Source organism: Pantherophis guttatus, chromosome 5, assembly GCF_059756535.1.
Source record: "Pantherophis guttatus breed Tessera chromosome 5, ASM5975653v1, whole genome shotgun sequence".
Lineage (NCBI taxonomy): Eukaryota > Metazoa > Chordata > Lepidosauria > Squamata > Colubridae > Pantherophis > Pantherophis guttatus.
This window is the reverse complement of record NC_142067.1, coordinates 54,582,084-54,602,767: the sequence shown is the minus strand read 5'-3', so window position 1 is coordinate 54,602,767 and position 20,684 is coordinate 54,582,084. Positions and strand designations below refer to the sequence as shown.

The 20,684-nt window shown below is 37.6% G+C and overlaps 1 protein-coding gene across 39 annotated transcripts in view; it reads left to right on the top strand.

Moving 5' to 3' along the window:
* Positions 1 to 20,684, top strand: part of ERG (ETS transcription factor ERG) — a 115,907-nt gene that overhangs the window by 38,730 nt on the left and 56,493 nt on the right. For 8 of the 39 annotated variants that reach the window (XM_087895127.1, XM_087895126.1, XM_087895153.1 and 5 more), the window contains one exon: positions 1,025 to 1,089. The exons of the other annotated variants lie outside the window; for them this stretch is intronic. In XM_087895127.1, coding sequence (XP_087751253.1) covers positions 1,077 to 1,089 — 13 coding nt within the window. In that variant the 5' untranslated portion in view covers positions 1,025 to 1,076. The remainder of the gene's footprint in view (positions 1 to 1,024; positions 1,090 to 20,684) is intronic. 39 annotated transcript variants of the gene reach the window in all.

Genomic DNA, 20,684 nt, shown 5'->3' with positions numbered 1-20,684 from the left:
TTTTACCTGCAATTGTACTTCTAACACCATCAAACATCAATACCTGCCTATCCAAGTCCTTGGGAAGGACTTGATAGGTAGATAAAAATGCCAGTTCAGTCTGGACATCTGGCTAACTGCGACAAACTGTAAAAACTTCCTAGTTTATTCAGATGGGTTGAACACACATCATAAACTCTAATGATATTAAAATAAGGTCAGAATCATTTCCCATTGGTTGCTCTTGTACATTTTCTTGAGGAGAATAAAAATTAGGCACAACATACCAATGATTAATTATTTATGACACTCAAAAATACCAAATGCAAGATACATACAATATATATAATCTGTCAGTCAGTACATAACGTGAAGTTTATGAAAGAGTGAAATTAATATTTCTAATATTTGTGAAAAAATAAATAATAACAATGAGGAAAACCTGCCTGGATTATAAATGTGGAGAGAAAAATAGTTATGTGGTAACATATTCCAAATTTTTCAAACAAGGTGAAATATTTGTTTATTGCATATCTTTCCATTACCCTGGGGTTTATTTTAATAATATTGTTAGAATAGCAATTTTCTTTTCTGTCATTTTATTTTTTTTCCTTAAATTAAGAAATAACAATACCAAACTCTTTTTAAAAAAAGAAACTGGGAAGAATGGTTTCTTTGTTTTAAAACTCAGAATTTTTGAGCAATCCAAAACTCATTGCCAATAACCAGATGGGGAACAGTGCTAATGATGTGTTCAAAGGGCAATATGTTACTTTAATCTTCTCCCTGAATTTGATATGAGTCTGTTTATAGATTATAATGATTTCTATTATATATCTAAGACTGCCGAACATCCCATTGTCCCTTTGCTGACCCTCCACTACTATTGACTTGACACAGGAATGGAGGATTAGTTTTCTGATAAAACATTGCATTTTTATTATGGCTGCTGATACAGCAGTTGGAAAGAAAACTAAGTTCTTTCTCATAGGCACGTGCAAGGTTTATTGTCTTTTAAAATGGCATAATATTTCCCCATATACAGGTAATCCTTGACTTATGACCACAGTCAGGACCGAAACTTCCATTACTAAGTGATGCAGTCGTTAAGTGAGTGGCGCCCAATTTTATGTATTTTTTTACTCCAGTCATTAAATGAATTCTGTGATTGTTAAGCAAATCCCTCACTGATTTCTCTTGTTGGAAGCCCTCTGGAAGGTTGAAAATGGCAATCACATGACTGCAGAATGTTGTAATTGTCATAAATATATGCTGGTTGTCAAGCATGGAAATTTTGATCACATGATTGCAAGGACACTATGATGGTCATAAATGCAAGGACCAAGTCATAAGTAACTTTTTTCAGTGTCATCATAATAATGATTGTAAGCCAAAGACTACATGTAGCCTTTAGCTTTTTAAAAAATTAAGATTTTATATTTGTCCTTCTATATCAGGGGTGTCAAATTCATGTAATCACGGGAGTGGAAGTGGCCAGCGCGTGATGCATTCATTTGACAGCCCTATTCTATATCTGCATCAACTTGCTATGGCAGAATGGATTTCTTTGATGATAGGAAAACTGCTTTTCAGCATAATACCTTGAAAAACCTCTTTTGTATCTGCTTTATTTATCTCTATCAAGTGAGGCAATTAATACACTTGTTCAAAACAGAGCATCTAGGACTTACTCAACATAATAATCTTCAGTAGATCAGCTAACATAGGCAAAACAAATTACATATTAGGCGCATAAAAAGGTAAAGGTTCCCCTCATACATATGTGCTAGTCGTTCCCGACTATGCAAATAAAACAATGAATAGATACAGGAAAGAAATAACAGCTAACAATATTTCAAATCTGGTATGTTGTGTCAATAAAACTAACTCTTCCTGGTAAAGATACATTTTAATATGTTATGTAATTGCTACAAAAAGGAAGAGATAGAGCATAAAAATTCTTAATGGGTTTAAATTTATATGAATTTCGAGAACATTACTACACTTTTGTTACTGATTTATTTTGAGGGAATTTTGAAATAAAATGTACTTTAATGAGTATTGAAGTGTTCACAGGACTGGGCAATCTATCCACAACTGTTTTCAGAACTATTGATTGAATTAATATGTGACCCGAGGCATTTTTGGAGGCTATAAAAGAATAGCTGTAATTAATTATTATTATTTAATTATTATTAATAATAATTAATAATTAGTGTTATTAATTATAATATTTTAATAACTCCAATTGGTTTGGAATGTTTTGTGTACTCAGTGATTAAATATTTATAGTAAACTTCTCTGTTACCATTTAAAATGTTAAAAATAGATTACCAAATTGCTGACATTATTAATTTAGTATTTCCTATCAAGTAGAAATAATTAGATGATAGTTATACTTGCTGGCACTCACATTAATATCATAGAATTAGAATAAAGTCAGTAAAAGTATTTAGCAAACAGTTTATAAAAGCAGTATAACACATCATAACAAAGAAGAAACACAGGTGTTGTTTTATCAAGAAACGGGGAAGAAAATGGTGATAGAAAAATGCAGGTAGAGACAATATGTCTATTCTTAGGACCAGTGAAGTATTAGGAACATTTTTTTTACATGGGTATTATTTTATGTAGAATTGTATTAGGTTGGAGGCTCTACATTATAGAAGTATATAGAAGGCTATAGAAAATGAATAAATAAAAAATAAATAAATAAATAAATACTTATCATTATGCAGCAAATATCAAGATACTATGCTGTATTTAAAGCTATCATTCTTAATTTTTTTCAGAAGTACTTATCAATGTAATAAATATCAGTATAAGTAAAAAGTTCACTTTATAATGCAATTGATTGCACTTAAGAAGAGACACAACACAAGGTCTTTCTGGGAACTGCTTATTGAGGCAGCAAAGCAAAAGAACTCTTTTCTATTCTGGAGTCTAATAGCCTGACACTCTGACAGAATTTATACCCCATTAGACTCCCATATACTTCCTACTACCTGGGAACTTCACTTTCAGAGAATGTATGAAGACCCTCTAGTGAGAGAATAAGGTATACAATGAAGGATTTACCTGAGTGGCCCCCAGTTTCAGAGTCTGAAATTAAATCTCTCACTGGCCAATTCAGGACTGGGAAGGCCTCAGGAGCTGACTTCATTTCTGCTGAACTATCAAAGAACAATATGGAAGGTGAACACCAGTCCTGGAGGCGCTATTCACCTATATCGATTCCACTGGCTATGTTCCAGAGGATTGGGGCTTGGCAGTTGTCCCAATGTTTAAAAAGGGAAAGAGAGATGACCCTGCTAATTACAGACCAATAAATCTGCTAAATATAATCAGCAAATTCTACGCCAAACATCTCCAAGATAAATTAAAGGAGTGGCCGGATTTTGAGAACTTGATTGCTGAAGAGCAAGCTGGGTTTAGAGAGGGAAGAAGCATCATAGATCAGTGCTTAGTTCTCCATCATTTGATTGAAAATATATATATCAACTAGATCTGTATCATTATAAGCTGCCTTCATAGATCTCAAGGCAGCTTTTGATACGGTTACCAGACTAAGCTATGGGAGAAGTTGGAAGCTGCTTCAATTGATCATAGGCTTCTCCATTTGTTATGTGCCTTACATACTAAAACATCTAAAGGGGGTTAAACAGAGGTGCATTTTTGTCCCCATGTTTTTCAACTGTTATATAAATGACATGGTAAAATGGTTAAATAAACCAAGTTACCATCCCCCCAAAATAGGTGACCAAAGCATCACCCCTCTGCTCTATGCAGATAATGCTGTGATCCTCTCCAGGACACCAGTAGGCCTAAAAGAGCCTTGTGAACCCTTATCCAATATTATAATTACAATAAACTGGACATAAATTGCCAGAAAACCAAGGTTATGGTCTTTGCAAAAAGGCCAAAGCTCTGCATATGGTATCTTAATGGTTATAATATAGAGCAAGTAACCACCTTTAAGTACCTAAGGGTGGTCATCAATGCCACTGGCTCAAGAAAAGCACATGGTGAATATGCGACTGTCTTTGACCAAAGATCAGCAAACGCCATTCTCAATTTCTTCTGCACAAAGAGAAGATACTATGTCTCTGAGGCAATTAAGCTCTTTCTGAATAAGCCGCTAGCACACCTTTACGGGACCTTGCTCGGACTCTCAGCTTTGTGTTTCACACTATTGGAAAGAGGTCAATCCAAATTTATTAGAGCAATTCTCCAGATGCCGCATTGTATCTCAAATGCACTTCTGCACCTGGAGACAGGATTGATAAAAGTCAAAGCAAGAATATGTATAGCTTCTTTAAATCTTTGGCTAAAGCTTAATTTCTTCCTGAAATGCCTTGCTCCATTAATTCTCCAAGACAAATTCTTCTCTTCATGAATCAAGGCCATCGAATCCAACCTTGCCAAACTAGGCTTCTCTTAAGCCTCAGTACTCAAGTTGGACTATGATCAAGAAAAATGAACCTTGCGACAAAGGGTAGAGGACATTGAGAGGCAAGTGGGCTTAGGGAAAGTTCTGTTGTTTCTGGTTCCAGACTCTATTAGATACGTTGTTATTCCTGCAAGTTATCTTAGCCAGTTGGAAATGGCAACCCACAGGAAAGGATTTTCTCTTGCATGGTGCCATGCACTTCCATTGGCCATCCTGTATGGCAAGTATAAAAGGATACCAGACTCTGTTTCTGTAACTCAGGAGATGGAGACCTTTAGACACATATGCCTTCAATGTTCTTTCTATAGAAATATTTTTTAAAAAAACATATCCTCCCAATAAACAACATGTATCCTGTCCATTCTGACACTGATTATCTCCAGTGGCTGCTTAAGGATGAACAGGCTGTGATTACAGCGCAGGTGGCTAGATTCTGCATAGCAGCATTAAGGATTTGTTGGAAACACGTGAATAATCCATCATAGCTATTTTACACAACTAATGTAGCAAACTCTTTTGCATTACTACTCTTTTGAATTTTAGTATTTAATGACTATGGGCCTCATAGTTAAAGTATATTATAGTATCATTAGGCCATGTGTAACTGACAAATTGGATGCCAAATTGTGATTTTAATATAGATTTTATTTGTTATTTATTATCTTATTCTATAATTTTAACTCTATTCCTAGAGTGTTTTTATTTGTTCTGGTCTCTGGACTTTGACTGTAATAAACTTGATTTGATTTGATACTTTATAATAAATTATGTGCTTCTGTGATCTGTTTTGTTTTCTTTACCAATATCTTCAATACTTTTGCATCCTCCTAGGAAGCAAAAGGAAAATATGTAAAAGGAAAATTTTGGTCCTTGTTTTTATTTAAAATTGGTTACCTTAGATAAGCAATGATCCACATCTATAAGCTTGTTTATCCAATGGACAGAAGAATGAGCTTTTAAATAGACAGAGACATAGAGAGATACAGTAAAGCTGTCCTTTAGATCTACGTGGAAAGTAGCTTAGTACAAGTAGGAAATATGACATTTATGTTACTTAGAAATTGAGGTTGTTAGTGAAAAAAAATCTGAAATAATGATCAAAGCAAGTGAATGTCTGTGTAATTGTTGTTGGGTCTGTGTTTAGGGTTTAAGTTTTAAAAAACGATAATAGCATAATATTACCAGCAGATAAAGGCAATGCAACGGTAGTAATGAACACAGTGGACTATGAAAAGAAACTGTCTGACTTACTTCAAGATACCACATATAAACCCATAAACACAGACCCAACAACATATCTAGAAAAAACCACGAGGATAAAGATAAAATCAAGTACTATAAGTAAAGAAATCCAACAAACAATTATCCCCAGAGAAAAACCATCAAAATGTCCAAAACTGTATGGCCTCCCAAAAATACACAAAGATGGAATACCTCTTAGACCCATAGTAAGTTCCATAGGCTCACCGTTACAAAATCTAGCCAAATATCTAGCAAAACATCTACAACCTTATGCAGAATCTGCTGCTTCATATGTACAGAACTCATACCATTTCATACAAATAATGAAAAAGCAACACATAAAAGAAAATGACTTGCTTGTAAGCTTCGATGTTGTATCACTATTCACGCAAATACCTGTCAAAGAAGCCCTGTCATCAATTAAAAACAAATATCAACTACCGAAACATATCGCAGATTTAACAGAACATTGTTTATCCAACACATATTTCATACACAGAGGACAGAGATATAAACAAATAGAAGGTGCACCAATGGGATCACCATTATCACCGGTTATCGCTAATCTTTTCATGGAAGATTTCGAAACCAATGCTTTAGAAAAAACTTTTAACAAGCCAAAATTGTGGCTTAGATATGTTGATGACACTTTTGTGATCTGGCCGCATGGAAGAGATAAACTGGAAAACTTCTTAGTATATTTGAACAGCCTCCATCCCAAAATAAAGTTCACCATGGAGATAGAATCAGAAAATCAGTTGCTTTTCCTCAATGTATTAATTTATAAAAAATCTGATGGCACCTTAGGACATACCATCTATCAAAAGAAGACACATACGAACCGCTATCTCAACGCTAAATCATATCACCATCCAGCACAAATAAACTCTGTTGCCAAAACATTAACCACAAGAACTAAACGTCTGGCTGATGAAGCACATTTACAAACAGAATTATATACATTAACTAACATACTGACATCAAATGGGTTCTGTAGAAATAAAATCATCAGTATGATCCAGCATGAAACATCCAGACAGAAGAGAAATCAACAAGAGGAACAAAACAATGGGAAAGCCATCTTGGCCTATATAAAAGGAACAACGGATAAAATTAGCAAAGTACTGCATAGACACAACATCTAAACCATATTTTGCACAGATAGAAAGATATCGTCTATTTTGAGAAACCCTAAAGACAAAATAGAATTAGAAGATCAAGGCATATACGAAATCCCGTGTGTTTCCTGCCCCTCAATATATATTGGACAGACCAACAGAAGAATGAGTGTGCGCATCGAGGAACTTAAAAACTCAGTACAAAAGAAAGAACACACATCATCATTAGTACAACATTTAAATGCCACAGGACATAATATTAATTTTAATAACACAAAAACAGTTGCAAAAATAGAACATCTCAATGGCAGAATAATCAGAGAGGCCATTGAAATAGAGAAAATACCATATTGTATGAATAAATGTGATGACACTTCCCGTCTGCCTACTCTTTGGAAACCTGCTCTCATAGACAGACGAATCTTAACACAAAATATAAACCATAGATCAAAGGTTCATCAAAATGCCTGTGTTGCCACCAGTTCCAGCATAACTTATCCATTGACCCACAACCAAGCAACAGCACTTCCACTCAATCAAAATACAGCTACTTCATCAGCCAATCAGAATACAACAACACTGTCAACCAATCAGAATACACCTTTGCCTCTTTTCATAGAAAAACGTCAGTTATGATCACACAGTTTGCCCATAAGCACCAAACTGAGAACATCAGCCAGAAGATGACGAATGTGATTTCGTCGAAACGTCGCTACTACTCTTTTAAGGATATGTTTACAATTACATGGGAAGAAACCCGAGATATTAACTGTACACACACACACACACACACACACACACACAAAACTTGTGACTCAGAGGTTAATTCAACTGCCTAACATGCAGGAAGCCCAAGTTTGAATCCAAGTAAGGGTATGGCTAGCTGATGAGAGCTAAATAGCTTGAAATAGATCTATACTAGTCTCCCTTTACTTCTTTACCAGCAATATATATATGAGTACAAACAGATCTTACCAACATGGTTCCACCTATAATTTCTGAGTACTTTGTAATTTTTGAAGGTTTCATTTAAAAGGTTTTATCCTTACCATATTGAAATAAAATAATCTATTAATTTCATGGCTACAATCATCTTCATTTTGTAAAAGTCCTGCATTGCTGCAGAATATGCCATTCTAAATTCATAACAGGTATTTGGGCACTTTCCCATAATATGATTTTCTCATATAATATACTCAGTTTACTGTATGAATATTGTCATAGAATTTTATGTATATGAATAAGCAGAAAGAGCTAGAATACTTCTACAAAGTTTAGATACAACAATTGTTCAGAAATCACTTCAAAGAATTGTACAATGCACCCACTATAATTCATGTATTTGATTATACAACCAAATTTGACTTATATTTTACAAAGGATTAAAAATAATGTTTCAGTTTAAATTCTCTGGTTTGTAGGCTTTTTTCATTATACTGTATATAACCTACCTATCTATCTATCATTTATCTATCTAGTTATCTATCTCTTCTTCTTCATCACCATCACCTGTCTGTATATATCATCTATCTATCTGGATCTACAAAGCCACCAAGTCAACAATGTGACACTAACTGGTATATATGACATGGATAAAATAGATATTGTAATTTATTACATTCATAATCATATTCAAGCTAAATGATAGAAATAATTTGTGTTGAGTAATTTCACTATCCTAGGTACCCTACTTATCTTAAGAGTTTGGAATGGCTATCTGGATTTATATTAAATGATAATATAATCCTTTTTGGTAAACTTAAAATGTATAAAGTTTATCATAAACTATTATATTACACAAGAACAAAACCTTCATTTCACACAAAGTTGGTTAAGGAATTGGCATGTAGATTATTCAAAGCAGACTCTTAATATTAAAATATTCAGCTTTCTTTAGAAGTTTCTCATATTGAGAACACTGGAAGAGCAATTAAGGATTTTGTGGGGCATCTATTTGATCAGAAAAAGAGAATCCAAATCAGAGATATTGAAAATAGCATTTTTCAACCTGGTTAGTGAAAACTCTATTTTGTAGAGTTTTTTTTTTTAAAGTAAAGGACTAAGGGACTGGATCCAGTGCTGTAACATCGTTGTGTTTGCTGACTGATATCCTTCTACTCGCATAATTAATTCTTAGTCCCTGTATTACCCTGGACATATTACTGGAGTCCACTGAAGAATTATAAAACACTTTTTGGAGAGGAAAAAAATCAGTGTTGCAAATCAAATTGTTTTTGCTTATTGTTGGATACAAGTTGGGATAAATTGAATACCTCCTATACTTACAAGCAATTGAATTCATTACTGAGCAGTCATATTATTATCCATGAATTTGCCTAATTCTTTTTTAAAATGATATACATTCATGGTTTTTCGTACCTAAACAATATTGTACATATATAGTATTATTTCTTGTGTTAGAAGCAAATACTAATCATTGGAGAACATATATTATTCTGTTTTCAATGTTCTTATTTTGTATGCTACCCAGACTCAGGAGTACTTATATTGGTAAGGACCATCTTCTCTCACAAATATGAAGGTAATTTTGATTTTATTTCACTTTTTGCTTTATCATTACAGTTGAGACAACTGTGATCATAAACATAGCCTTTTAATTTTGAAAGATCAAAGTGGATAAAGAGCACTAAATAATGAACTTCCATCAGAATGAATTTTTTTTTTTAAAAAAGTGATGAGATGATTTGGGATGAAACTAAAGTGAGACAATAAGAGTAAACCATGAGATACAGTATTGTGCTGGCTATCAACTTGGCTGTCTTTAAACAGGGGTTTACCAATTCATGGAAGTCAAGGGGAACAATTGCTATTAGCCGTGAGGGCAATGTGACTGCCTCTGAAGGACATTTGCTGGGCCAGGAGTCTGATTGAACTGGACACTGCTTATGTTTTTATGTTTGTACATAAGAGAATTATATGATGAAGAGAGGAATTGAAGTGCATGCTACAAATGTTAGTGGCCAACAAAATGTTTTGATGAAAATCCAGTGAAAATGTTGAAAAATGGGAAAGTTTCACAAATGAATAATTGAAGAAATGTTAAAATGTGTATGTAGTTAGCTTTATGGAATGGCTGTGCATATAAAGATAGCAGGAATTGGAAGAATTTTGTTATTGTTTCTCATGTGCAAAGAAAAAGGTAGGAAAATAAATGTGAAAAGTTAAGGACATTTGTAAAGTGTCCATGGGATGAAATTTGGTAGAAAACTAATTGAAGGGTCAGAAGAATTGAGTTTAAACAAAACTGGAAATAAAAAAGCATTCTTATACTGGACTGGAGATGTGCAGAACAGATGTTTGCACCTCAGCTAATACATATACGAATGTGAAAAAGGATATTGCATGTGTGTTGATTGAGAAAAGTATATTAAGATTAAGATTGAATTGTGGAGTATTTTTATGCAAACCTAGAGTTGAAAACTAGTATATGAAGTGAAAAATACTCTTTTTGTGGCTTGGTCGTTTAAAGAGAATAAATGAAGATTGAACTGCAATACAAAATAAAATTAATGGAAAGGCTGAAAAAAACATGGTTGGATGAAGTTGATGTAATCCTGAATAAGATAATTTAGTTTATGGGAAAAAAGAAAAGAGAGGCACTGTATAAAGTAGTAAATAAGTATGGTGTAAGCAAAAATGGTTTGCAAGGATAGAAAAATATGAAGAGATAAATTTTAGCTAAATTTTAACTATGTTTACTTCTTTTTTTCTTATTGCATGCCATTAATTTCTTTGAAAAACTACCATATTTCTTATTCCCATTCTTCACTTTGCATAAATTTTCTTATTCTTTCAGGGAACTGTGTGTTAACCATTCAGAGTACTCAAACAGATGTTCTGACTTAAATATCTATAAGCAGAAGCAACAAGAACATAGACAAGAGCACATTCTCATTCTTTTAAATAAAGCAGTAGAATTTGAGGTCATCTAGTTCTAGAAACTTTGGCCAAGAAAATCTTCTGGATGTATGACTTTGGTCCTGTATCAATTTTTCTTGGAGAAATACTGTAGCATATTTAATTCAATCAATTCACTGTGAACACAAAACTTCACTGATTTCACTAAACAAAATTAAACATGATGAATCTCAAAAATGGCTTATGCATGTGTTATTAGTATTTACAAAATTCCCATTTTTTTCCCACGAGTGCTGAAAGAGGTGAATTAAAAAGCTCATCATTTTCAGACAAAACACCAAAGATAGGGGCATGTGCAGGTCCTGGGATGCTTAATAGATTGGATATCTAATGTAATGATATTTAATATTTACATACAATATATCGTATAGTCATATATTCATCATATGAGGATGTATTTAGACTTTTTAAAAAGTTATCCATGAATATTTTTTTAAAAATTTTTTTATAGGGATATTATTCTCTGTAACATATTTTAAAAAGAACCTGGTTGAAATGAGGTATATTTAGTTGCAAGAGACTGTGTAGTACAATGGAAAAAAGAATTATAATTTTAATTATTTTATGTATTTATTCATTTGCAATAATATTAAGTCTCAAAGCCTTGTAGTATTCAACAGTTTGATTTTGGGGATGATTTCAGAAAAGCTTTTGGCAAAACTCTTTTTTTTTACAATCTTATTTATCATAGCTTTTTTTCTCATACTCAAATACCAAATACACTTTTCCCCCCAAGCTTTTTATTTTTTTACAAACCTATCAATGCATGAATAGTGGCACCTGAGTGTCATACATTCTAAATAAAACTAGAAGAATTAATCATAGTTATTATATTCAATCAACATATATTTCTATGAATAATACACATTGATATTAAGTTGCAGTCTGTCATTATCCAATTATTCCTTGTTTTCTCGCTATTGCTTTTATTTTATTATATAAAAGTGTATACACTAATATTCCCCCTTCTCTTATTTCTATCTCTTATTCTAACTTTTAATCATGTCACCCTTTATTAAAAAACGTTTTCTTTCCATCCTACCTAACTTCTAGTCATATCACCTACCTAAAAAAAGAAAAGAAAGCGTGAGAAAAAGAAAAGCAAATCAGAACAACAACAAAAAGGAGAAATCATCTATCCATCATCTCTTGCCTGCTTTAATACTTTAATTGCTATGCTTTTTTTGACTTGCCTCCCATATTCCTCTCTTGGATCTTTATCTCTGTCTGCATCTACTTCTTGGCTGTTCAATCTAGATATTTATCTCACTTCTACCCACTTCCACTGCCTAGGTTCCAGAATTTCTACCCAGGCCCCTATCCCTTTCAAGAGTATCTTCCTATATCTTCAATTCTCTTTTCAACTCTCTTAATATGTTTCGCCCCTCATTTAATTCATCAGTCACTGTTATTTTTTTGTTATCTCCTCCTTGTTGTTTTCTTTTATTCTCTGGTTCTTCAGCTCAGTCTTTTCCTCCATTTCTTCTATTGGCTCCTCCCTTCCCTGGGTGTCTTGGTCTTGATTCATCATCCCTCTTATAGTATTTTCCATTTTTTCCGTAATCTCCTTAAATCGTTTCTCCATGATGTCCTTTGTATTTTGAAAAAGTAACACCATCTTCTTCAAAGTTCCACTCATTTCTTCCTTATAAAGCATCTTATTTAGTTTTAAACAATTCAACTTTTGTCCAGGAGTCCAAGAACTATTTATTCAGTCCTTAAGTTGCCCGTCAAGGAGTGCACTAATCACAGCTCTTTATATCCCATAGGTATACAATCAGTTCCATTTAAATAGTCCCAGAGTTTATCAGAAGCCTCTTTACATCCTCTTTACAGGTTCAATCTTCTAGCATAACATTCAGGGGTCCCTTTGATTAAATAGCTTCCTTATTTTCATATTTGAATCTCCAGTAGTCATGGGGTAGATAGGGATAATCCAGTAAATATTTTCACAGTCCTTCATATAGGGATTCCTAGACTTGTAATTTTTCCTTTCGTCAGCAGGTGGCACTCTCAACTTAAATTTCATTATTGCCAATAGTCAATCATTATTTTACTTATAAATCCATTATAAAAGCAGAATAAGTTTTGTAAGTAAATAATTCCAGCATTTTAAAATGTCTTCCCAATACTACGTCTCCCCATTTTAAGAATCCAATTTTCTGTATATTCAAAATTTATTATTTTTTTCTCTTGTGCCTTTCACTTCCGGTCTAGTATTTTCTCAGAATGCTTAGACGCTGCTTTAACAAATAATTCTGAGCAAATAGTTCTAAATTATTCCTTGGGGTTAAATTTAAGGCAAAAGGGAATCCTCTCCCCTAGTTCCAGTCACTGCTTACCTACTTCACTCCAGCACCAAACTTAGTTGTTCCTTGGTTGTCCCAGCTTTGTGGCAGCTATATTTAGGTTGTCTCTTCTCCTCCCCATGGCTGAGAGGGAAAATGGACGCCATGTCAGACAGGAGAGCTGCGACTCTCTGTGACCTCACAGGGCGCCCTCTTTGCTTCGGTGCCCCTCTTTGCTTCACCGCCCCTACAAGGCGGCTTTGGCTCTTCTCGGAGCCCACAAACAGGGAGAATTCAGCACAGGGAACACGGAGACCCGTGTCTGATATTGCTGCGATGTCAACCAGAAGTCAAATACCAAATACACTTTTGTAGTGCATAATTAGTCCTGACTCCATTTAAAGAGTTTATAGTGAGAATATAATTAGGCATATAGAGAGTCTAGCTTATCACATGTGTTTATCTCCTCTTCATGATAATGTAAAATGTAACAGCATGTGTGGTGTACCACACTGAGAATCGCAGACAACTCATTATATTTTTGGTAGTGGTGGAATTCATAATGCTTAGCAGCAGTTCTCTGCTTATTAGAACATCTGTTTCTATTTTCAGTTCAGTCATTTGGCCAGGACATTGGCACATCCCTGTGCAGAATAGAGATCGACACTTTCTAAAATTTTAATTTATTTCAATTGATTACTTAAAGCATGTGTGTGTTCTTTGTGCGGATAGATTAATTTACTCCATACCCTAAATTGATTCAGATTATTAGATTTAAACTGAGTTAGTAATTCTTTACATACAATTCAATCTTTGTGTAATGGCTGATTGTATTGTGAATCAAGCCATTTAATAGTAAGATAGTTAGTTTTAGTATTTTTGGCATCAAATCCAAGGAAAATAGCTCTGTAGCCAAACGTGTGGCTGAATTAGCTTGGGAAAAAGTTCTGTCTTTGATAAAATGGATATGGTTTAAAACTGTTGTTTAGTTGAGGGACAAACTTTTTAAAAAGTCATACATAGCCAGCACAGCTAAACACACATTCTATTTAAGATTTTTATATGTGTGCTTTACGATATTTGAGCAAAACTCCACAAATAGGGAACAAAAATATTCTGAAATAATTTTTAGAAATGCTTATTAATGTACATGAAAGGCACTCCGTATAAGTGTATGTGATTTGGTGATATATTTTCATATTAGATTCCTTATATTATCATTTTTTATTCTGAAAAGAGATATTCTGTCCCTCAGAAATAATCTGTAGGTAGAGATAAAGTGGGAAGGGAGGGATGTCAAAATACATAGGGACACTCATTCTGCTTCTGACCTTTCCTTTTTCTTTTGTCTGTCTTTCCTATCTTTCCTAAACTAAAAAAATAACAACAGAGTGACCTTTTGACAGCTGACCAACCTCTCAGCCTAACCCACCTATTAGGGTTGTTTTTTGGGGGAAAACAGGAAGAGAAAAGAATATTATGTATATTTAGTGCCTTAAATTACTTATAAAACAATAAAGGCAGGGTAAAAATGTAATAAATAAATAAAGAATACTTGCCTGAAACTGGCTTCAACCTCAATATTAATCAGTTTCTTAAATAAGTCCAGTTATAAGTTCTGAAATGACAAACATTATAAAATAGTATAAACCTGGCATAGCCAGGTATTAATTTCAATTAAAAATAGTGAACTCATGTCTTTGCTTCCTTATTTCGCTATATCAATTACACTATGCAAATTCCAAAGGACTTAGGTCTAGCTATTATATTGCCTACTTATGAAAATGTTGGTCAATGAGAATTGCTTACTAATTATTGTTCTATCAGGCTTTTATGCATAAAGTAGTCACTATGCTAAACATCATCATATTACATTGACCAATTAGATCAGTCTATAGCATATTTGGCCAGACAAGCACATATATTTTATTGATGGACATTCTATCCTTGACCATCATCATATATTGTCATACCAGTCTGAAAAATAGTTATTCCAGCCAGAATGTATTACATATTGTATGTACTCATCAACTTTAGAACTGCATTTGATCTTGGCTATGATCAAGTACTCATTGCATTTATAGCAATAGCAATAGCTCTTAGACTTATATACCGCTTCAGAGTGTTTTACAGCCCTCTCTAAGCAGTTTACAGAGTCAGCATATTGCCCCCAACAATCTGGATCCTCATTTTGCCAACCTTGGTAATTTTGTGAGAGAAAAAAGTCTTAATTTTCCATTTTCAAACTACAGCTGTAAATGAGAAAATAGGAAGAGAGAAATCATCTTCTTAAAATTGTCATAATGTGTAATATCCCTAAAAGATTATGGTTAGTTTTTAGGTAAAGGTAAAAGTTTCCCCTGTCCAGTTGTGTCTGACTCTAGGGGGCAGTGCTTAACTCCATTTCTTAGCTGAGGGAGCCAGCACTGCCTGAAGACACTTCTGTGGTCATGGGACCAGCATGGCTATACGCCAAAGGCACACAGAAAACTGTTACTTTCCCACCAAAGTGGAACCTATTTATCTACTTGCATTTGCAGGCTTTCGAACTGCTAGGTGGGAAGGAGCTGGGCAAGTAACAGGAGCTCATCCCATTGCGCAGTGCTTGGGTCTCAAAGCAGCTTTCCAACTGATAAGCTCAGCATCTTTTACTACCCACATGGTCACCTCTTATGAATCCTGAAATGGAGCATTTAAATAAGAATTTGAGGATATACTGTAACATGTTGCAAGTCCTACTGGTATGCATTTATTTGTAATGTTTGTCATTTTCATCTCTTCATCCGTATTTACTGAACTGCAGAATTATAGTCAGTTTTAATGTTCATAAAATCAACTGTTAATATATTTATTTTCTTGGAAACAATGAAATTTTCAAAGTTGGCAAATGTACCGTGTATCATGAACCATATCCTCCTGCATTGCAAAAGTGCTTCTTTTAATTAGGTAGTTCAATGCAGCTGACTGAAATAAAAACACATGATGTGCCGTAGGCCAAAAAAGGGAAATACGAAAAAGTAATGAGTACAGATTGTACCGATCACCATAACACAAGCTACCATTATAATAGAAAAATAACAAGCATTCTAATACAGTTGTCTGCTGAAATATATTAATTTTAATTGAATAGATTTTATGATATTATCACTGAGAGGCACAACATTCAACTGGCATGCATTTTCAAACCTCAATTGTAGAAAGCTCCCTTCAAATTGGTAGGTATTGCTATCCTGCTACTCCTTTCTCTTGGGGAAGAACATTTAATATAAAGGATTTTATGGGGGAATTAAATCCAGAAATGTGTTAAACTAATCAGTTTTGCTTTGATCTTTAATCTATGTCTGTCTTTTTTGTTTCATATAGTTTGTAACTCTTGGCAGGCACAATGAAATCCCCTATGATCTGTGCTGTCTCTAAATAAACTAAGTTCCAGCTATCGGAAACATTCAGCAACTCTGAAAAATTGATGAACAATTGCTCTAGATCATGAAAGGATGCCCAGTCATTTTTTAAAACATAAATTCAAAGAGTTTGAAAAGTATAGTGTCTGCTATAATTCCAGGAAGATTAATGGAATCCAAAATTAGGGGTAGAATTATTAAGCCCTCTATCTGATATGTAACATATATTTTAACATTAACATTTATATTGAATTTGAGCATCACTCACTGTGCCAATCTTTAGGAGTGTCAACAAATGTGAAAAAAGGATGACTCAGCAGATATTGTATAATTGTAGAAACACTTTTAAGAAGAAATTCATATTTTTTTAAAAAGAAAAGTAGATGAATCTTCTTAGGACTGCTTCTTAATTAAAATCAACAAATATGTTGGGAGAAACTGATAGCTTATTTTTAATTATGGATTGAATATATTATGTTTTTAATGTATAAATTTTTGATACATGTTTATTTGAAAATATTTTTTTTAAAAAAACAAACAAATTATTCACAGAGCCAGTTTTCCAAGGCCTACAATGGCCATAGAGCTAATATAATTCAAGAACAAATTGGAATCAGGTTGCTTCCAAACAGTTGACCAGAACTGCTGATTAAATCAAGCTGATAAAAATGAAAGTGGGTTAATGGGCAACATTAACGGTGGCGGCGTCGGCGATGCAGCCCCTCCCTGGAGCTTCAGGGACTCCGAGGGGATGACAGGGGCTTCCTGTTAGACCCAACGGTTGACGGGGATGTTTTAAGAGCTAGCATCGTCGGGATTGGCACTCGCTTTAACACTGGGATGAGCGGCTGGGAGAGATAACATCAGAGAGGCCGGAAAGGGACAGGAGCCTGAATAGGGAGAACGAGGGGCATCCTGACCATGATTTGAATCAGACCATCAATGTTTGTTTCTTGGAACTGCCGGTTACAGCTATGGATGGGAGGCCCACTTGGAGGGGGCCCACTCCTGGTCCTTCCAGAGGCTCCCCCCCTCCCTCATTTGGATGGGGGTGAGCTAGAAACATTGCTGTTTGATGGTCACAAAAGACCTTGGGCCAGGCTTTTATGCCTTACGTGGTCTATCAGCCTCCAGGAGGCCACTTATCATCTGGAGATGCCTCTGAATAATATGATACGATACTTGTTATGATACCTGCCTCCCATGGACATGGACATCTATAGCCTCCCGATTCGCCTCCCTACTCGCCTAAGGTGCAGCCGCTAGAGTTATCGGAGTCTTCTCTGGGCCCGTGAACCTGTAGATTGGTGGTTTGTTATCAATGCCCCCAATTGTAAGAGGGAAATATTCGGATTTCAAGTCTTTCATGGTGCCGGTCGATGACTGCGGTTTCTGGCCCTTCCCAGCTTTCGTGAGAGGGCAGCTGGTGTTAACATCTGGCCTCGAAGCGGCCTAAGTCTCCATCCACTGCTGTGAGAGAGCAGTGGAGTTTACTGACTTGGAATTGATTGAATATCCCTTTCCAGACTTTGGACTATCTTGATTACCCCCAGGCCGTTGATTTTCCCCCGATTGATTGATTAATTAATTGATTGATTAGATGTATTCGCCAACAGAACTTCTTATTCTGCGAGACTCCCCCCTCTCGCAGGTGTGGCCCTCCACTTTATCAAGGGCCTACCTTTATGACGGGCTTTGGCACCCCGAGAGGTGGCATGCTGCAAAAAGGGGATTAAGGGGTTTTTTAGGGAAACTTTTTGATAGATTTTTAAGGGATTTTAAGGGGCGGGGGGGTTGTGTGGGTTTGGGGGTTAACCCACGGGGGGAGGGGTCCGTCCCAGCTGTTAGTGGGGCCACGGAGGGTGTAGATTCCGGGGGTAAGGGGGACATCAGAGTCCATTCTGTCGAGGGCTTTTCTATCAATGTGTTGAGTGGGAGGGGCAGATATGGTGGGAGCAGGGGGCCGCATCATGTAGTGGGGGCGCGCACTCGCTATCTTCGAGCGGTGGCACGCCCCGGTCCCCATAGCCCTTCTCGTATCCCAGGCTGTTCAGACTCTCAGGGCCCGAGCCTTCGGCTGCTGTCGTGCAATGCCAGGTCCGTGGTAAATAAAGCCCCCCTCATTTGCGATCTTATTCAGGAGGGGGGAGCGGACCTGGCAGGTATTACGGAGACCTGGTTGGGCCATGAGGGGGGGGTTCCCCTCGTGGATATGTGCCCACCAGGTTTCCGAGCATTCCATCAGCCGAGAGCTCAGGGCAGGGGCGGGGGGGTGGCGGTTATTATAAAGGAAAGTCTTGATCCGAGGGAGACCACTGTTCCACAGATAGCCGGATGTGAGTCCCTTTTTGTGAGGTGGGGTCGTGGAGTACAGATGGGCTTGTTGATCACGTACCTGGCTCCCTGCCGCGTGGCAACGGCCCTGCTCGAGCTGCTCAACGTCATAGCTGAGGTGGCGGTTGGTACCCCCAGACTTCTAGTCATGGGGGATTTCAACCTGCCATCTGTCGGCGAAACGTCTGAGGTGGCTCGAGAGTTCATGGCTTCCATGACGGCCATGGACCTTACTCAGTTAATTCATGACCCCACTCACACGGGTGGACACACTCTGGACTTAGTTTTTGTCTCTGGTCAGTGGTTGAGTGGCCTTGATACAGGGGATATAGTCATCAAACCCTTGTCATGGTCTGACCACTCGCTCCTTCGACTGGACTTTCTAACCGCTGCACCCCGCCGCAGGGAGGCGGGACCGACCAGGTGGTTCCGCCCCAGGCGCCTGATGGACCCTGATAGGTTCCAGATGGAGCTTGGGCCATTTCCTGAGACTCTGGCTCATGACTCGACTGAGGACCTGGTGGCCGCCTGGGATAGTGCGGCTGCCGGGGCCTTGGACCGTGTCGTGCCTTTGCGGCCTCTGACCCGGCACCGAACTCACCTAGCTCCTTGGTTCTCCGAGGAGCTCAGGGAGATGAAGCGCCGGAAAAGATGCCTGGAGAGTAGTTGGAGGACCAGTCGCTCCGAATCCGACCGAACACTGGTGAGGTCTCATATTAAGACCTACCTAGTGGCGATAAAAGCGGCGAAATCTAGTTATTTTGCCGCTCTTATCGCGTCATCAGATAATCGCCCGGCCGCCCTGTTTAGGGTGACCCGCTCCCTCCTCCATCTGGAAGCGCGGGATGACCCCTTGCAGGGCCGAGCCGAGGACTTTGTGCAGTATCTGTATGACAAAATCGCTCAGATTCGGGAAGGACTGGCCTCTGACTGGGTATGTCCGGACGGGATGACTGAGGCAGGTCTTGAGAGTGTTATCTGGGGGGAGTTCGATCCTGTGGCTCCCGAGGACATGGACAGGGTCCTGGGACGGCTGAACGCGACCACATGTTTATTGGACCCATGTCCCTCCTGGTTGGTACTGGCTTCCCGGGAGGTGACATGAGGCTGGCTCCAGAAGATTGTTAACGCTTCTTTGAGTGAGGGGGTCCTGCCGGCCGCTTTGAAAGAAGCGGTTGTGAGGCCCCTCCTCAAGAAGCCCTCTCTGGATCCGGCTGTTTTGGCTAACTATCGTCCAGTCTCCAACCTTCACTTTGTTGCGAAGGTTGTTGAGAGTGTGGTGGCGCAACAGCTTCCCCGGTACCTGGATGAAGCTGTCTATCTAGACCCGCTCCAGTCCGGCTTCCGGCCTGGGTACAGCACGGAAACGGCATTGGTCGCGTTGGTGGATGATCTCTGGAGGGCTCGGGATAGGGGTTGCTCCTCTATCCTGGTCCTGTTAGACCTCTCAGCGGCTTTTGATACCATCGACCATGGTATCATGTTGCACCGGTTGGCGGGGTTGGGGGTGGGGGGCACCGTTCTGCGGTGGTTCTCCTCCTACCTCTCTGACCGGTCGCAATCTGTGTTGACGGGGGGGCAGCGGTCGACCCCGAGGCACCTTGCTTGTGGGGTGCCACAAGGGTCGGTCCTCTCGCCCCTTCTGTTCAACATTTATGTAAAGCCGCTGGGTGAGATCATCCGTGGCTTTGGGGTGGAGTTCCATCAGTACGCTGATGACACCCAGCTGTACATCTCCACCCCAGGCCACCCCAACGATGCCCTTGAAGTGATGTCCCAGTGTCTGGAGGCCGTGCGGGCCTGGATGGGGAGAAACAGGCTCCGACTCAACCCCTCCAAGACCGAGTGGCTGTGGCTTCCAGCGTCCCGATATAGCCAGCTGACGCCATCGCTGGCTATTGGGGGCGAATCACTCGCCCCCACGGAGAGGGCT